At 40.1% G+C, this 16,512-nt stretch overlaps 3 protein-coding genes and 1 non-coding gene across 6 annotated transcripts; 2 read left to right on the top strand and 2 right to left on the bottom strand.

Moving 5' to 3' along the window:
* The first annotated feature begins 285 nt into the window (after nucleotides 1-285).
* LOC113169544 (peptide YY-like) lies at nucleotides 286-1,120 on the top strand. The gene is made up of 4 exons (XM_026371038.1): nucleotides 286-313; nucleotides 499-681; nucleotides 770-859; nucleotides 987-1,120. Exons 2-4 carry the CDS (start codon nucleotides 518-520, stop codon nucleotides 1,009-1,011), a joined length of 279 nt encoding a protein of 92 aa, XP_026226823.1. The 5' UTR covers nucleotides 286-313; nucleotides 499-517; the 3' UTR covers nucleotides 1,012-1,120.
* Nucleotides 1,121-2,330: 1,210 nt separating this feature from the next.
* On the top strand, nucleotides 2,331-10,535 carry mpp6a (membrane protein, palmitoylated 6a (MAGUK p55 subfamily member 6)). 2 transcript variants are annotated; one of them, XM_026371033.1, is made up of 14 exons: nucleotides 2,331-2,620; nucleotides 4,031-4,110; nucleotides 4,517-4,683; nucleotides 5,321-5,439; nucleotides 6,137-6,289; nucleotides 6,879-7,028; nucleotides 7,252-7,479; nucleotides 8,287-8,418; nucleotides 8,596-8,698; nucleotides 8,817-8,888; nucleotides 9,002-9,163; nucleotides 9,245-9,447; nucleotides 9,531-9,659; nucleotides 9,783-9,959. In XM_026371033.1, the coding sequence occupies exons 3-14, from the start codon at nucleotides 4,653-4,655 to the stop codon at nucleotides 9,957-9,959; spliced, it is 1,659 nt and encodes a 552-aa protein (XP_026226818.1). In that variant the 5' UTR covers nucleotides 2,331-2,620; nucleotides 4,031-4,110; nucleotides 4,517-4,652. The 2 variants fall into 2 exon arrangements, with proteins under 2 accessions (XP_026226818.1, XP_026226819.1); XM_026371034.1 differs by having other exon boundaries at nucleotides 2,332-2,620; nucleotides 4,559-4,683; nucleotides 9,783-10,535.
* Nucleotides 3,633-3,706, bottom strand: LOC113171184. The gene has a single exon (XR_003299686.1). It is a non-coding gene; the product is annotated as a small nucleolar RNA SNORD19 (small nucleolar RNA).
* Nucleotides 10,536-11,079: 544 nt separating the features above from the next.
* On the bottom strand, nucleotides 11,080-15,549 carry gsdmeb (gasdermin Eb). 2 transcript variants are annotated; one of them, XM_026371035.1, is made up of 10 exons: nucleotides 15,421-15,549; nucleotides 14,843-15,070; nucleotides 14,546-14,738; nucleotides 14,004-14,178; nucleotides 13,449-13,569; nucleotides 13,183-13,302; nucleotides 12,701-12,828; nucleotides 12,415-12,598; nucleotides 12,193-12,266; nucleotides 11,080-12,068 (listed from the first exon to the last, which is right to left on the bottom strand). In XM_026371035.1, the coding sequence occupies exons 2-10, from the start codon at nucleotides 15,045-15,047 to the stop codon at nucleotides 11,841-11,843; spliced, it is 1,428 nt and encodes a 475-aa protein (XP_026226820.1). In that variant the 5' UTR covers nucleotides 15,048-15,070; nucleotides 15,421-15,549; the 3' UTR covers nucleotides 11,080-11,840. The 2 variants fall into 2 exon arrangements, with proteins under 2 accessions (XP_026226820.1, XP_026226821.1); XM_026371036.1 differs by having other exon boundaries at nucleotides 14,843-15,549.
* Nucleotides 15,550-16,512: the final 963 nt, after the last annotated feature.

A 16,512-nucleotide genomic window follows, 5' to 3' on the forward strand; every position in this document is an offset into this window, starting at 1 on the left:
AATTCCAAAAAACCCGTACACCATCAAGCCAAAGAAGCAACATTTTCACGTGTCCAATGGTGTGGCACCTTAAAAGCTTTGGTCTTTTCACAGTAATGTAACAAAGCATCTCCATTTGTGCAACTGCGTTGTCATTCACACATTACTAAACTAATGAGGCAGTAGATATGTCTCAGGAGTACCCTAAAAGTGAATGAAATTACACCCCCCCTCCACCCGGACACACACTGTATAAAACAGGGGCAATGTTAGGAATCTGACAGCGGTGCCTTCCACACAGAGAAAACCGACTACTGCAGCGTTACAATAGAACGTAAGTTAAATTCTTATTTCTCACATTTAAACTGAAAGTTGGTGAGTAATAGATCTGTCAGCTTTTGCAGTTTATGAACTATAGGACTATCAATCCAATGTGAAGTTTCTACTCCAGATTTTAAGGCTGTGACACTATTTTTCTTTATTTTGCAGTTTGACTGTTAATTCTTCCTCTCGCCCCAGGATTCGCTCCAGTGTTGTGATGTCGCTGAGTATTCTGGCTCTCTGCCTGCTGGCGTGTATTCATTCTGGCATAAATGCTTATCCAGCCAAGCCTGCCAGTCCCCGGGAAGGTGCACCACCTGAGGAGCTCGCCAAATATTATTCTGCACTAAGACACTACATCAACCTCATTACAAGACAGAGGTTAGTTGTTGAATTTCTACAGAATACTGCAGACTCAGAAAATGACTGTGTACATTCAACAAATGTTTATCATTTTTGTTATGCGCAGGTATGGGAAAAGAGATAGTCCAGATACTGTTTTTTCAGATGTGTTGCTGAGGGAGAGTGCAGAGAGTATTCCAGGATCTAACTATATCAGGTAAATTATTTTTGTCTATTTTTTATATAGTGGTTTCCTACACTTGTTTTAGTACTAATCTGTGTTTTCTATTTCAATTTCAATTTTTAAGGTTGTAATTAGTGGCTATACTGTCCTTATGTTGCAGATATGATGATCTCCCGCTGTGGTAATGCTGCCTGATTTGTCGTATTGTGGCTCACTACCATAAAGCTGCTGCTGTGTCTGCTTCTGACAAGAAATTAACTTGTGTTGCCTGAAATAAACATTGTGTAATGCAACAACTGTGGTGTCATTTGCTCTGTTACAAAAAAAAAAGTCCTACATTCAAAATGTTACAATGAATCAGTTTCAGGATAATATGTATTACTTGATCATCATTATTGATGCATTATGTGTATCACTTTGATACTGCAGCTAGAGTTTAGTAAGTAAGGTTAATTTAAATTTTAGTTGTTATACTGCATACTGCTGACTACTGTACCAACTTCCCCAAAACTAAATGCATCTATACCTATAATAATTAGTTCTTATTTTTATATTCTATTATACAATAACGTGAAAATACTTAAGTTAGGTACCTTAAAATCAACCAGTAATTGAGTAAAAATGTACTTATTACTTTCCACCCTGCCATAGATGTTTTTGGACTCTGGCTTTTTAGACTCCACAGTCACCAAGTAGTACTTCAATAGGTAGCTGGCTTTTATTACAGTACGGTATGTTGTACGACAGCTTGTGTAATGGAGTAATACTACTCTCTACTGGTGAACTTCCATCTAAACAGTCTGACAAGTTATTATTAAAGTACCATTTGCTGTAGTACTATTTTTCAGAGACTAAAATAGAAATTAATTGTAAATTGAGTACACCAGTGTTTGCACTTATTTTGCTTGTTATATAAAACCTGCTGAGTTGTACCTGCACTCTGCCTGAAAATAGATTAACAGTGTAATCCCATAAAATGACCTACATCGAAAACGAATCATGTAACCCTGACAATTTGGTAAAAGCTACTGGTCCTCTGTCTCTGTAAGTATTCATGCTGCCAACTGTGATTCACTACAGAACCAGGTTGAGTGGATTGTACAGTATATTACATGCTGCTTGTACAGCTGATGAGCGGCAAATAAGATTATTTAATGGTCAGATGGAGTTATTATACCCCCAAGTGTCATTTATGCTGGAGAAATCCACAGAATGTGTCTCCTCACTAGCAAATTGAAGACAGAAAACATATTCATATTATCCATAAGTCCATTAAGATCTTAGGTAATAAACCAACGTGGTTCTACAAACAATACATTTTTATTGTAAAGTGTCAGATTGACCAACGTTGTCCATTAAAGAACATATCATGATTATATATCCTGGTTATTTAGGCTACACACAGGTTCTAAATTAATATTTTTGTCTTGAGAATGTCAACAAACAGGCCACAGTGATCTTATGAGGTTATGTGCGCCCCAGTGCGCACAGCTTACAATCAAACGAAGCGACTGGATGTTTGACATTTAGATGTCACTGAAGTTGATGGATGAAACGATGGTGGAAAAATACCTAAAATATTTCTTTATGAGTAAAGTGGAGTGAACTAGATACAACTTGAACGGCAACGGATGTGATTAGCACCGTGTGGACAGGGGACGGAGGGAAGGGGCGCAGACAGGCTCGGTGGAATTGCAATAACAAGTAACTCTTGCTCATTGTAATCTGCGAAATTGGAAAACGCTGGAATAAGTGGAAGCATGGGGGTGTGACTGGATGATCCTGACTAATTAGGTAACGTATAATTAGTTAATTTCTACGTACAGTTAAGCGACGGTCTTATTGTGGCACCATCTAGTTTGTCGGCTCCTGATTTACCACTAGCTAACGTTAGCATGCTAGTTAGCTTGAGCCACATGCTATTAGTGTTAACGTTAGCTATTAGCTATTAGCTAAGTAGCTAATAACTGAACTTGCAGGTTAGGTAGATAAACTTTGCCATCATTAAGTTACACAAACACAATGAAGCTGGATTACTTCCACTTGCTTGTCTGTTTTATTTACCACTTAGAGATGTAATGTTACCAAGTAAACACTACAGTTTGGTAGAAAACATTAGCATTGCTAATTTGCTTGTATGAGATACAAACTAGCAGTAGCTAGCAGCATTAACTTTGGGATGGGACATGCAGTGGTAGAATTAACGCAAATGAGGATCTGACAGCGTGTGACTACGGATGAACACATCTGAAGTAATGTCTGATCGTTGTGTATGAACATCCAAATCAGTATTTACAACTGCTAAATGGCGGAGGCTGGCTAGTTGTCGTTTTAGCTAGCTAAGTTATCTCACATTGGAAGTGGCTACACGTGTCTAGTGCACGTGTAGCATGACAGCTGATTTCCCCCTCACCACAGTCAATAGACTAGTTCAATCAATAGACCTAGCCTCCTTGTAAGTTGTTACTTGTGTGAGCGTCCATAACTTAAGAATGACTAGTTACGCTGCGACCGACCTGCCACCGTGAGCACCAAGCTTTCTCTTGGCATCTTGCTGCTCACCATGTGTTTTTCATTAGGATCGTGTAGGGGCGGTGTACACTCTACACACTGTAGTAACCGTGCACCTATTAATTCACAACTGAGCCCCATGCAGCAACACTGATGACTGAGAAATTGGTTGTAATGGAGATCAATAATTAAAATAGACTTTCACTCTTGTATGAAACGCTGAAGCCTGCCTCCACATGCTCATATTACCAGAGCCCTCCCTTGTTGTATTACACTGCACTGCAGTGTGTTTTCTGTCCATTATGCCATTAGACATGGATCTTGTCAGTTTTCAGTAACATCATATTTCTTTTTTTTTCCTCAAATGTCTTGTTCTGTTTGACCAAAAGTACAAAAACTATTTAGTTTGTCATACTGGGTATTTTATTGTTTCATACAACTGAAAGATGAAATGATCTATTTTCTTCTGGAGCTTTATTTGACTTGAAACAGACATTGAAGTCATGTGATTGAGTTGTCCAGTCAAAATGGCTTCATTACAATGCTGCTGAATAAACAGGAGCTGTCTGGGCAAAGAAGGCACTCTTGGGATAGAGAGGCTGCTATTTTTCTTTCCTGCAGGCGGTTTCAGGCTTTTTGGAACGATTTATTTTACAGTAATGTCATCTTTACCCGGTTCTCTCTTCATTCCAGATGTGCCAGATGAGTGTTTTGTAGCAAACGTGGGACTCCTTGTCGGAGTGCTGCACTGATGATTTAAACACAGTTTGTAGGTGAGTTTCTGCTTCCAAATATGTAGTTTTTATTTTGCTCAGCTTTTTTTTTTTAGCATTATTCGTTGACATTTTTATACAGTTTACATTTTGCAGCATATGGGACCATCTATGCTAAAACACAGGTACTTGTGTTTGTCCAGCTACTTCCCTCGGCTTTGGCAGATCTGTTTTTGCCTCACACTTGTTTGGAGAGCATGTTTGCACAGAGGCCTCTCAGTGTGTGGCTGACACAACCTTTAGCCAGAGGATGGGGAAGCCCACTTTGTCAAGCTTTTAATTCACAAGTGCTCACTGTGCTATGTGCATGCATATTAAACACCAAGACATGTTTCTGGGTTATTTTGTGCCTCCATGTAAAATATATCAGCCTGTTTCATTTTTTTTTTTGACATGGTGATCTCAGCCTACAGCATACTGACATGACCTGATTTCCTGCCTTCTCCAGCCCTCCAGTTGCTCTGGTTTCTGTAAGCTGGCAGTTGGGCGGCTTTTGACTGTGTTTAGAGAGTCTCGCTGTTCCAAGTAGAGGAACAAAAAAGATGACTGTGGCCAACGCAAAGTCTGGCTCAGGTAAGCTGTCAAAGACAACGTCCCAAATGATCTCTTTAACAGGAGCTGTTGCAGTACTGGAGCGTGTGTTTAACACTTCGATTTTTAATGACTGCCTAGTTGTTTGCTGTTGCCTCTGAACTTTGACATGTATTCCTCTGTGAAATATTTATTTAAAATGAGGACATGGTCATATTTATTGAGAAGTTCAGAGAGATTATATTATGACTGTTGTGGTGTTTACTTCGCTGATTAAGCAAACTGCTGGGAACAGCTCTGCGTGTCATGATTTTTGACTCCAGGTTCTTGTTGTGCTCTCAGCCACTACAAGGCAAGTTTGTTACTAGAACAATTCCTTTGTGACTGCGTGCTTGTTGCTGCTGCAATGGAAATGAGGGATGTTTTCTGTGAATTGGCCCATTGATTTACTGTCCACTTATTGTTTCTGCCATGTAAGCTCCTATTATAGTCACATAGCTTTTTTTTTTTTTTTTAAATCAGTGTTTTCACTGGCTTAGAGTTGTAATTATATTTGTTAATTCTGTCAACAAGCTTTGTTTGACTCTTAAATTCTCAAAGCAGTAAATCTCAGTGTTTAAAACAAGTGGATAGCATTGTGTTAGACCAGCTGTTGATGAGTATTCTTTTTACTCTTCAGCCATGCAGCAGGTACTGGACAACCTGAAGGACCTGCCATCGGGCACAGGAGCCAAAGATATTGACCTTATCTTCCTCAGAGGCATCATGGAGAGCCCTATTGTTCGCTCCCTCGCCAAGGTAACAAACACTCTAAATACTCCAGTGCTCCGTTGCAGACACACAGACATGCACACACAAATTTCTCATTAAAACTATGGTTTAACCCTTAAGGGTGATCTTGTGTGTTGTGTATAAGAGCTTTCATTTGAAAAATATACAATTTTCATACAGTAAATGTGAGACACAGCATGTGGACACAGAATAATAACTTTGAAACAACATAATGTTATTTTAATTGAGAAGTAACAATCTGATCTAATCTCACCGTGTTTTAAAATTAGGCATAGAGCAGGAAGTACTTGCCCCAGTAACACCAACACAGCACAGCAGGACACCTGAATTTCCCTGAAATAATAATATAAATAATGATATAAAGTCATTATGAAATAACATTTTATCCTTTGCGTCTAACTATCTGTCAGGTAGTCATCCAGCTTAACCACCACCGTGTGTGTGTGTGTGTGTGTGTGTGTGTGTGTGTGTGTGTGTGTGTGTGTGTGTGTGTGTGTGTGTGTGTGTGTGTGTGTGTGTTCAGAGCTTTTACTGTGATCATAACTAAAATACAACAATCTAGAGAGGATTGTTATGTAAGCATGTTGCAGTACACCTGGGATTCTTCTGAAAATATACAGTCTCTAAAATCCAATGGTCATTTTAAAAACAGTTTTTCTATTGGGATAAATATTTTTCAACACAGTTTTCTGTTTGTTTGTAGGCCCATGAGCGCCTTGAGGAAGTTAGGTTACAAGCTGTACGGGGAAATAATGTTCAGCTGGTTGCAGAGATCCTGGATTTCCTCAACAACCTGCCAGAAAAAGATGCTGCCACTGCAGAGCTTGCCAAAATCCTCCAGGAGCCTCACTTCAAGGTGTCTTTTCTTTTCTCTTGTACTTAGTTGTTGTTGTAGTTGTACTGGGTTAAATGTAGATGGACAGATCAGAGATCTTAAAATGCTCTTGTCTGTCCCTTTTATCCTAATTTTCCCTGAAGTGCCTGTTAATAGCTCATCTTTCAAGTCCCCCTTTACGTTCTTGACTACTTAAAGACTGCGGCGTGGGGGTGTAAACTGTGGGCCAATAGCATGTTGAGTTTGGTGGGTAAAGTGAGGGGGAGAAGACTGTCACAGACTGTTGCTGTAAATCTTCACATTTGCTGATGCAGTTAAGTAGCCTCTGACCAGTGATGACTCTATGTTGTGGCTGCCAGGGTAAGAGCAAAACTGGTTCATCTTCTCTATTTAACAATTAGTACTCTGCCAGTGCAGTTGAAGGAATGTGCACAGCAAATTGATTTCTGTACTCTCTCCTTTGTGATAATTTATCTAATGTGAGTTTATTGGTGGATGCACCGCACAGTAACAGTGCTAGTTCTCTTTTTCAGCCAGAAGAAACTTACTTATCTTAAAGTACAGAGATTGTGATGCAGGTTTTGTCTCTATTTCTTTCTTTCTGTTTCAGTCTTTGATAGAAGCTCATGACAAAGTGGCTGCAAAGTGCTATGAGATGCCTCATACTGCGATGAACAGCAATGCCTTGATGACAAGTTCACTGATGCCAGCTGATGCTGTCAGGGTGATTGGCATCCAGAAGAAGGCTGGGGAACCATTAGTAAGTTAGCCAGACATTTATGACATATCTACAAAGAGAAACATGTAATACCTCTGTTAGTGCTTCATCTTTTTTTTTTTATTAACCATCAACCAACAGAATGACTCAGTTTTACATAGGTGTCTTCTTTTAACCACACGGACCTGAAGTGGGTCTCCCCTGTGATTTAATAGGTGTGAACGTACGATACTCAGTGACTCCTAACTGTGTTACTGTGTTTCAGGGAGTGACGTTCCGTGTGGAGCGGGGGGAGATGGTGATTGCACGGATCCTGCACGGCAGCTCGATTGACAGACAGGGCATGCTGCACACAGGGGACATAATTTGCGAAGTGAATGGTCGTGAGGTCGGTACCAACCCCCATGAACTCCAGGAGCTGCTGAGGGACTGCAGCGGGAGCATCATACTCAAGGTTTTGCCCAGCTACAAAGAGACACCGACACTGCCACAGGTCAGGAACAAGCGGCTGCATTTTCTATTTCTGTTTAGCTTTACACCTGTGGGAAAGTAATAATCCTGTTGGTTTCCAGCATTCATTCCAAATAAGTACATTTTGACTTCACCTATTCCTGGTGTATTGTTTATTAAAAATATAAATGAACAGGAATACACTATATACTCATGGGTAAGTGCTGGTGTGTTGAGTCTGCTGAGGAGTTTTACCTGTCAGGGACTGGGTAGAGCAGTCTGACCTGAGAGATCTTAGAATGCCAGACTGAAAATTGAACCCTCGGAAGGTCTATTAATAACAAGCTACACCATTTAGGACTTACACCACTCTGTCCACTGGTGGTGTATGTCTACTCCTTACTGTAACAGGCACACATGACAGCTGACATTGTGGAGCAGTGTGTAGGGTTCTGTTAGTTGTTGACCTTTATGTCAGATAAGATCATGACAAATGACCACATGCTGCTGTTGGCATATATGTTTAGTCTGTCAGCAACTTTTTCTTTTTCTGCTCATGTAGATCTTGTAAATAAATGCACCTCATTCAGACTGCTGTCTTTATGCACCGTCAGCAAGAACTAAAAAGTACAGATTAAATCAGTGGAAAATGAAAGGTTGACGCTGAAAGAGTAATTTAAGTTCTTTAGCCATGATATGATCAAAAAGTGTTTCATCAACATCAAGTAAATATGACAGCACTGCAGTGTGGCCACTTACATAGGATTTGTTGGAAGGTATTATTCAAGCCATGTGCATGCCATCTGTATGATTTCACTGTCTGATGTCTTCTTCATGTCACAAACGGTAGGTCTACCTGAAGCCATACTTCAACTACAACCCAGCCACAGACAACTTGATCCCATGTAAAGAGGCAGGTCTGGCCTTCTCCAAGGGGGAGATTCTTCATGTAGTCAACAAAGAAGACTCTAACTGGTGGCAGGTGAGTAGGCACATGCTGCTTTGTGCTGCAGCATGGCTTAGTGGGGGTTGTGATCCAAATACTGACCGCTTAAAACAGTGAAATGTCAGTGAAAGGTACCTGGCATAGTATCCTTGCTTAGTGTGACACATAAACACACAAACTATTCTCCTCTCAACTATTCTGGTTTCCCTTTAGGCACGCAAAGTTGTGGGTGGAGCCACTGGTCTGATCCCCAGCCAGTTCTTGGAGGAAAAGAGGAAGGCTTTTGTGAGAAGAGACTGGGACATTTCTGGTGCAGGTCAGTAGAAATCATTTTCCTCTTTCATGTCAGCTAGTCTTATGTACAGTGATTATCAGGAAACCATTGCCTTCAGCACCACCATGTGGTGACCTGACACTTCTTGTTTGTGGCTCAGGGATGCTCTGTGGAACTCGAGCTGCAAAGAAGAAGAAGAAAAAGATGATGTACCTCACTGCTAAGAATGCAGGTGTGTATCACTACTGGTAGTAATTTCCCTGTGTTTGAGTATTTCGGAGTGTTAAATCTTTTGCACATAGATCACAATACGTTACTCATTCAGCTTGTTATTGCCTTGAACAGAGTTTGACCGTTATGAGCTGCAGATATACGAGGAAGTAGCCAAGATGCCACCATTCCAGAGGAAAACCCTTGTTCTGATTGGAGCCCAGGGAGTTGGGAGGCGAAGTCTGAAAAACAGGCTAATTCTCATGAATCCTCTGCAATATGGAACCACCATACCCTGTGAGTGCATCAATCTGACAGCTAAGTTTCTGCATTGTACTTGATTTTCCTGCCAGCGTTCTCATAGCACCTTTTCTTCAGTCACATCACGTCAACCCAGAGAAGAGGAGAGAGATGGCCAGAACTATTGCTTTGTGACACGGGAACAGATGGAGAAGGACATCAAGGAGAGCCGTTACCTGGAGCATGGCGAGTACGATGGCAACCTTTACGGCACCAAGATTGACTCTATCCACGAAGTGGTGGACATGCGTCGAACGTGTATTCTAGATGTCAACCCTCAGGTTAGTCAATACACACACTGACTGTGTGTGTGTCACCAGTGTGTCTTTTCTTGAGCATTGATTATGATGCACTCTCTGTTCAGGCTCTAAAAGTATTGAAGACAGCCGAGTTCATGCCATTTGTGGTGTTTATTGCTGCTCCTGAACTGGATACACTAAGAGCTATGCACAAAGCTGTGGTAGATGCTGGACTTACTACCAAACTACTCACAGTAAGTTCTGAAAGGATTTTTTTTATTGCTAAATGTGATGATGACGAGGCTTTCAATGGTAATTACCCATGAATGGTTGATGGCTTCTATTAGCATAATGGACCAAATCTCCTTCTGTAACAGGAAAACGATTTAAAGAAGACAGTGGACGAGAGTGCAAGGATCCGCAGGGCATACAGCCACTACTTTGACCTGACGATTGTCAATGACAATCTGGACAAGGCCTTTGACAAGCTGCAGGAGGCGGTAGAGCAATTAGTCATGGAGCCGCAGTGGGTTCCAGTCAGCTGGGTCTACTGATGTTTTTCCCCCCTGCTGGACAGACGAGGCTGTCCGAGCTGCTAAGCCTTGGACAAAAGGGCACACCTGTAGGGATGGAAGAATCAACACTGTACTGCACACGCAAGAAAGGTGCCCAAAGTGTTGGCTGTGTGAATTTGGGTTTTGCACAAAGCTGCATCAGTCACCTTCATCTGAATGACCAGATTCCTTTCGAGCACACTATGCAACTCACAACAAACAGGAAGTGTACTTATTTATTGGCAAACTATTTTTTTTAAAGAGTGCTTTCTATTCATATGGATTGGCACAAAATACCGGTCCGTGCGCTGGGATGTTTTTAACGCAAAATAACTTTTTGCCATGTCCCGTTACACTGATTTTACATGTAAAATAGTTCAAATGTATTTATTCTGCAAAATGAGGGCTTGCTCGGTGAAATGGACATTACCTCAGTGTTTATAGTGCACACGTGTCCAAATTATTTTGCCACTAAACGTGTCATTCATGTAGAATAGTGTCATATATTTGAGGAATTTTGAAGGCTTCCTTTATGCCCTCTGCAGTTTGGCCTCATACATCATGCCAGTCAGTTTTTTATACAGGGAGAAAAGTCATACTGTAGTATTTACCCTTTATTTGTCTTTCACTTACACACAACAGATATTACATTAACTGTACTGATTGTTTGTCAAACATCTGGATCATGTGCTTCAGACTTGTGTCTGAATAAAAAACGTTCCAAAGGACTCTTGAACAGGGTACTACATCTCAGAGAACTATCCCTTTTGATGTGATATTACTAAAAAACTTAACTGTTTTAAATAAAATTCATATTTACTTATAAAGGTTTATTTTAAAGTGTTCCAAAGGTTGTATTTTCAGATGTAAAATAAATAACTGGTGTTTTCTAATGATCTGCAATGGTTTTCTTCAGTCTTTTGGAAGAATTATTTGACAGTTTGCTTTAGGAAATGGTTACTATTTAAGGTGATAAATATTTATGTTTTGTACCAAATGATGAACATGCAAAAATGATTGGGAAAACAGGCAGCAAATTGAAACTACTTTGATTGTTGTTAACATAGATCCCAGGCTTATCACATAAAACTTCAAATAAATCTCCACAATTGAAGGTACATGAGTTTAAGTAATTGAAAATTTAATAGGTCAAGTATTTTAGAGTGAGGTCAGCACTAAAATCATCAAAAACATTGGATGCAGTTGTTTTGTGTTAAAGTACTTAAATGGTTTTTCAGATTCATTAACAGTACTTAACACAGGCAAATAAAAAGTGATTACTAAAGATTACCAATCCACAAAGCAAGGACAAATGTAAAGTAGAGGACAATAGATGCCGAGTGAGCCAGTAGGACTGCCCTTGAATACAAAAACTGGTTGGTGTTTATTTGAAATAAATAAAGATTCAGGCAGGTCTTTACACTGACCAAAAGCACAGTCTTATACAGCAAGTACACACAAATCCTACTGGGTCTGAATGACGAGGATGATTAAACACAATTTTGAAAAAGTGTCAGTGGCACAAGGTCAGAACCAACCTGTCAGTTTATGTAGTTATTTTAATTGTACATCAACAATGCAACATGTATCTGGATTAATCTTTAACATAAAATAGCATGTTTCCTAGCTGTATCTGTATAATATCAAGGTTCATTGTTTTAAGAATTAGTAGTCAACATGTTAAACAAATTGACAACTGCTGATTGGCTAAAGCATTACTTGATTATTAATAATTATTTAATTGGTAGTGCATTTATATAATTATCCTACTTTCAAAGTTTTAAAAGCATTCTTAACTGTACCAAAAAGAGTAAAAAATGCTGATTGCATTTCATAAATGTGATCCTATTTACCAGAGTGGTAAGGTTTCTGGTGTTCAGTTCAATCTGAGTGGGCCAATGAGGCAAGACCTCTGACAGCAATACACAGGACCAGAGGAAGGTTTCCATGCTGGTGGTTTATTTCTGCCTTCACTGTGTCTGCGTCTCTCTTCAGGGACACATTACAGGAGGCAAACAGATGTTCAGTCTTTTCAAATGCGTCCCCTGACAACGCAGTGACGTCCATGCTGCTTAGAGGCAACGCTCCCTTTCCAGATACACACTGCACCTGAAACAGGTGGGAGAGAGTCATAAGAGAGCTGCTGTGATGCATAATCTAGAAAGAAAGAAAGAAAGAAAGAAAAAACACACGTTGTGTAGTTCATTTTGTACAAATAAAAGTAAAAACTAACAAGTAGGTCCATTGCCTCCAACACTGAGGGTCTGCAGCACATTCCCAGAACAGCAATGCAGTCATTTGTCATCTCTGGAAGAACAAAATGAGGTTTTCAGGACATTCTGCATGCAGAGCAGGTCTACCCACTTTTCTTCACACAGATTTTGCACTTAAAGCAACATTTCATGGAAATACAGATGAAAGTAATTAAAGCTACGTAGAGCATAGCTTTTCTCACCATCCATGGCGCTGCTAATTAAGTGAAGGGCTGTGAGGACTGATGTGGACTGGCCGACCTGAATGGACTCTACTTGCCCAGACTTCTCCAAAAGGTCCAAAATAGCTTGGATGTTCTGTTTTTGAGACTCTGTCATTGTAACATCACCCAGAGCAAGTCTCTTGTCCAGGCACATGTGGTCAAGCTGAGGCAGGGGAAGGCACACACATTTAAAAACCTCTGTAAAAAAAAAATTCATAATGAAGTCAGTTTGTGTGCTCTGCCAAGACCCAACGGTCCCACTTACCACATTCTGGAGTGCGCTGACAGCTCCCTGGTCCTGCAAAACCTTTGTGAATTGCTGGAGCAGAGAGGATCGTGTGGTGACAGGAAGAGCTGAGAGGAGCTGGAAATGATCACTGAGCTGCTCCAGATCTGCCCATAAAAGTAAAAAACATTAAATCATTACCACTTCCCTCTGAAGACATAATGCAGCAGGTCACTAAAACGTAACACCAGGCAATTAAACAAGCATGCAAAACAAAAAGTAAACATCACAACGTGGACTAATGATGTGACTTCATGGTTTAAAGTCTTCATATGTAGGTCAAACCGTACATTTACAAGTCGTTATCATGCCACTGATAAGACAGAATGGGGCCTCCCATCTCTAGAGGCACTCTGTGACTTAGCATGAGTTTCTGAACACATCATCCACTATTATGACAACCTACAGTTATGTTTCATGGCTGCGGAGAGAAAACAGCTGAGGAGAAAACTGTTGTTTACCTTGCCGAAGGCGGACATTTTCAGAAGCATGCGAAGAAGCTCCTGAGACACCAAACTTTCCATTTGCAGCATGGCTGTCTACTTCAAAACCTCCCGTGGTGTCCGACATCAGACACAGCTCTGACACAATAAACACAAGCTAAATGTCAATACATTCCAAACAGCCAGATATTTTTAGATAGTTTAACACAACATAGCCAAACCTGCAAAAGACTATCTTTAATTATCTATCTATTAATGTGTGATTTTAATAAATGATGTCTCACTGTAGCGTCCGTCTTGTTTGACCTCTAATTCTATGAGGCCATAGGCAATGGTGGTATGGATCGGGATCTCCATGGTGACATTACTGTCTTTATTCAAGTTGCCATTCTCTTTCAACAAAACCTGCAGAAAATGAAACAGTACAACAAAGCTCAGTGGAATGGAAATGGAAAATGCCCACACTAAAACACGAAATTATTGACCTGTTTGGTGGTTTATCTCAATCCAAAGGTTGTGGAACTCAATACGTATTGATTATATATCTCCCATGTAGCTAAAATGCAATTTAGTAGAGATAACATTTATCTTAAAACTATCTACTATAAGATGTCAACAGTGAATGCCCAGTTTTGACTTCAGACCAACCAAATCGACCCACTTCTACAATTCAAAGTTGGTTGCAGAACTGAAAGTTATTCTGGTAAAGGATACCACAGACCGAAGGGCAAATACTATAACATGCATAGGGATTGCAGACAGAGCAAAAATGATTTCCTGCAATATCACATGTTCATTATATAGACACTACACAAAACTTATTACACTTTTATCAGTACCTTTGGGCTCTTGGGCCCACATAAGCTCAGTGCTCCTCCACACTGTGCCCCCTGCTGGACCTCCACTATGACTGAACAGGGCTGAGAGGTTAGAATACGCTCCTTCACAATCCCAAAAACCTGTCTGTGCTTCTCCTTCGTCTGCTGGATCAGACAGTGGGACATGTCCAGGACCCTGACACATTTATTTACAAAAACATTGTGAATTAACAACAAAAATATACAGCAGATGTGACTTTGGTACAGATTGATGCATATTGAAGATATGAAATGCAGTGCCACACTGATTACTGTGTGGCACTGCATTTAACTGATCTGCATTTTAAAATGACGTATAATTAAAAGTTTTCTTTTGTAAGAGTTAATATTTAACTTAAATGCCAGTTTTCTGTGCAACTTTATTGATGGACAAAGATCACTTCACATACAGATCAACTGATTGTCAGGTGGTATATATCTATATCTATATCTATAGATATAGATAGATGTTTATTATAACAGTATTTAAACCAACACTATCATGTGTACATGTACAAACCCACCTCTCTTTTGAATCCTCCAGCAACTTCTGCACATCCACTTCCTCTTTCTTTAAACTGCCAAAAGATGACTGGAGTTTGGTTGACTCTTTACCTTGCAGGTTCACGTTGGAGTGGATGAAACTTGCATCCACGTTTCCCTGAATGTTGTCACCATATGTCCCATTATATTTGATAAAGTCTGTCTCTACAACAACTGTGGACAGGGAAAAGATTCATTTAAATGATTGTATTACTGTATATATTAAACAAATTAAATAAAAGAAAATACATACAGTAGTAAATGGCTTGGCTGTTTACCTGGCTGTATAGGACTATCTCCTCTTAGTATGTCATTGAGGTGAAAATCAGTAGGAAGGTACTTGGGTCTCTGCCAGAACCAGAACCGCTTTCGCTTCACCACCACTGTCAGAAGAGCAACAGTGTCATTGAGGCTGGACACCGGGATCAGAAATCCTCCACGATCCACCTCCTCCACAAAGTTTCTGGTAGCAGTGGCGAACATGTCCCGGCTTTAGGTGCAGCCACCTGTGAGGGTTTGAAGCCAAAGGCCAAAGACTGAGGACTGGAGCACTAATGAGTCCAGAGAGGAGAGCAGCACCCATGTGGGCTCCTCCTCCGGCTAATGACTGACCTGAAACGGCTCACTTCAACCCACACACACGTTTTCTTTCTTTAACTAGTTCTCCTGCTGTTCGTGCTTCTTCAGTTTGCTGTGATTTTACGACATAAGCGCAAAACTAAGTAAACGAAAGAGCTTAAGAGCCAGGAACTTAGCTAGCATGCTAACAACATCAGCGACCCCATCAGGGCTCCCTGATAAGTTCGCCTGCTCGGAGAGAGACACAGCAGACACACCTTGATCCCTCCTCTGTTACCTGTTCTCCGAGGTGTCTGTTTTACTTGTGGACCAGGTGAGAAACCCTCCTTGTGGCCTGACTTTGACTGTGGACTCCAGCTCCACACATCGCTTTGGGCTCTGCACGGTTGTTTTGGACAAAAGACGCTCAGACGCTCCGCCTCCTCCAGGAAACTGTGTGTTATTGAAGCCAGTGGCACAAATAAATATTAATATCATCATCAACAACAACAACAAAAAATAAATAAATAAATAAATTATAAAAAATAATAATAATATGTTATTTTTTTCTATAGCACTAGAAGAGGTCAAGGATAATTCACATGTGCTTATAGTTGTACTTTTTTTTTTGGCACTTAACCATCCACATATTTAAAAAATTGCACATTTTGCAGTTTGAATCCTTTTTTTTTGTTAGTTTTTTCTGTCAACACCTCAGAGATCTGTCCTAAACATTTAGCACTGGTCCATCACTTTAACATTGATGGTGGTCTGCCGCCACCTAGTGGCTGATAACAGCCTGGTCACCATGTTCACTTCACTGTACTGTTTGTGTTTTTTAGTTTAGATAACATTTAATCACCATAATATTCCTTCAATATCACTCTAAATACCCACACATTACATTAAAAACATTACATGTTTCTTATGCTAACTATTAAGGCTGTAAAGTATCACAACTAGTTCCCTCCTGATATTTTTTCCAATGAACAATGATTCTATATATGGTTTATATCATATACAGTACAGGTAAAAAAACATCACCAGACACAATAATAGGCTGCAAAACAATTGTGGCTAAAATATTGCTTCATAGTGTCATGAGGCAGTAAATCAAGTTGAACCAACACCTGTGTGACACAGCAATACAACTGTACATTGTGAGCTATTTAGTGTGAGGTATTTATGTAAATGTTCATATATGGAAAACATGATCTGAGGCCATCACATGAGCCCTAGAAGGAAGTAGCTGCCTAGAGAAAAGCTGATGTTTTTAATCTTTGTATCACACAGTGGTGGATATACGACCATACAGAGACTCACTCAAGAGTTGTTAAATCTGATAATTAATGCATATGGCTGAGTAATAAGGAACTGGGAAGGACTGTTC

Source organism: Anabas testudineus, chromosome 16, assembly GCF_900324465.2.
Source record: "Anabas testudineus chromosome 16, fAnaTes1.2, whole genome shotgun sequence".
NCBI classification, from domain to species: domain Eukaryota; kingdom Metazoa; phylum Chordata; class Actinopteri; order Anabantiformes; family Anabantidae; genus Anabas; species Anabas testudineus.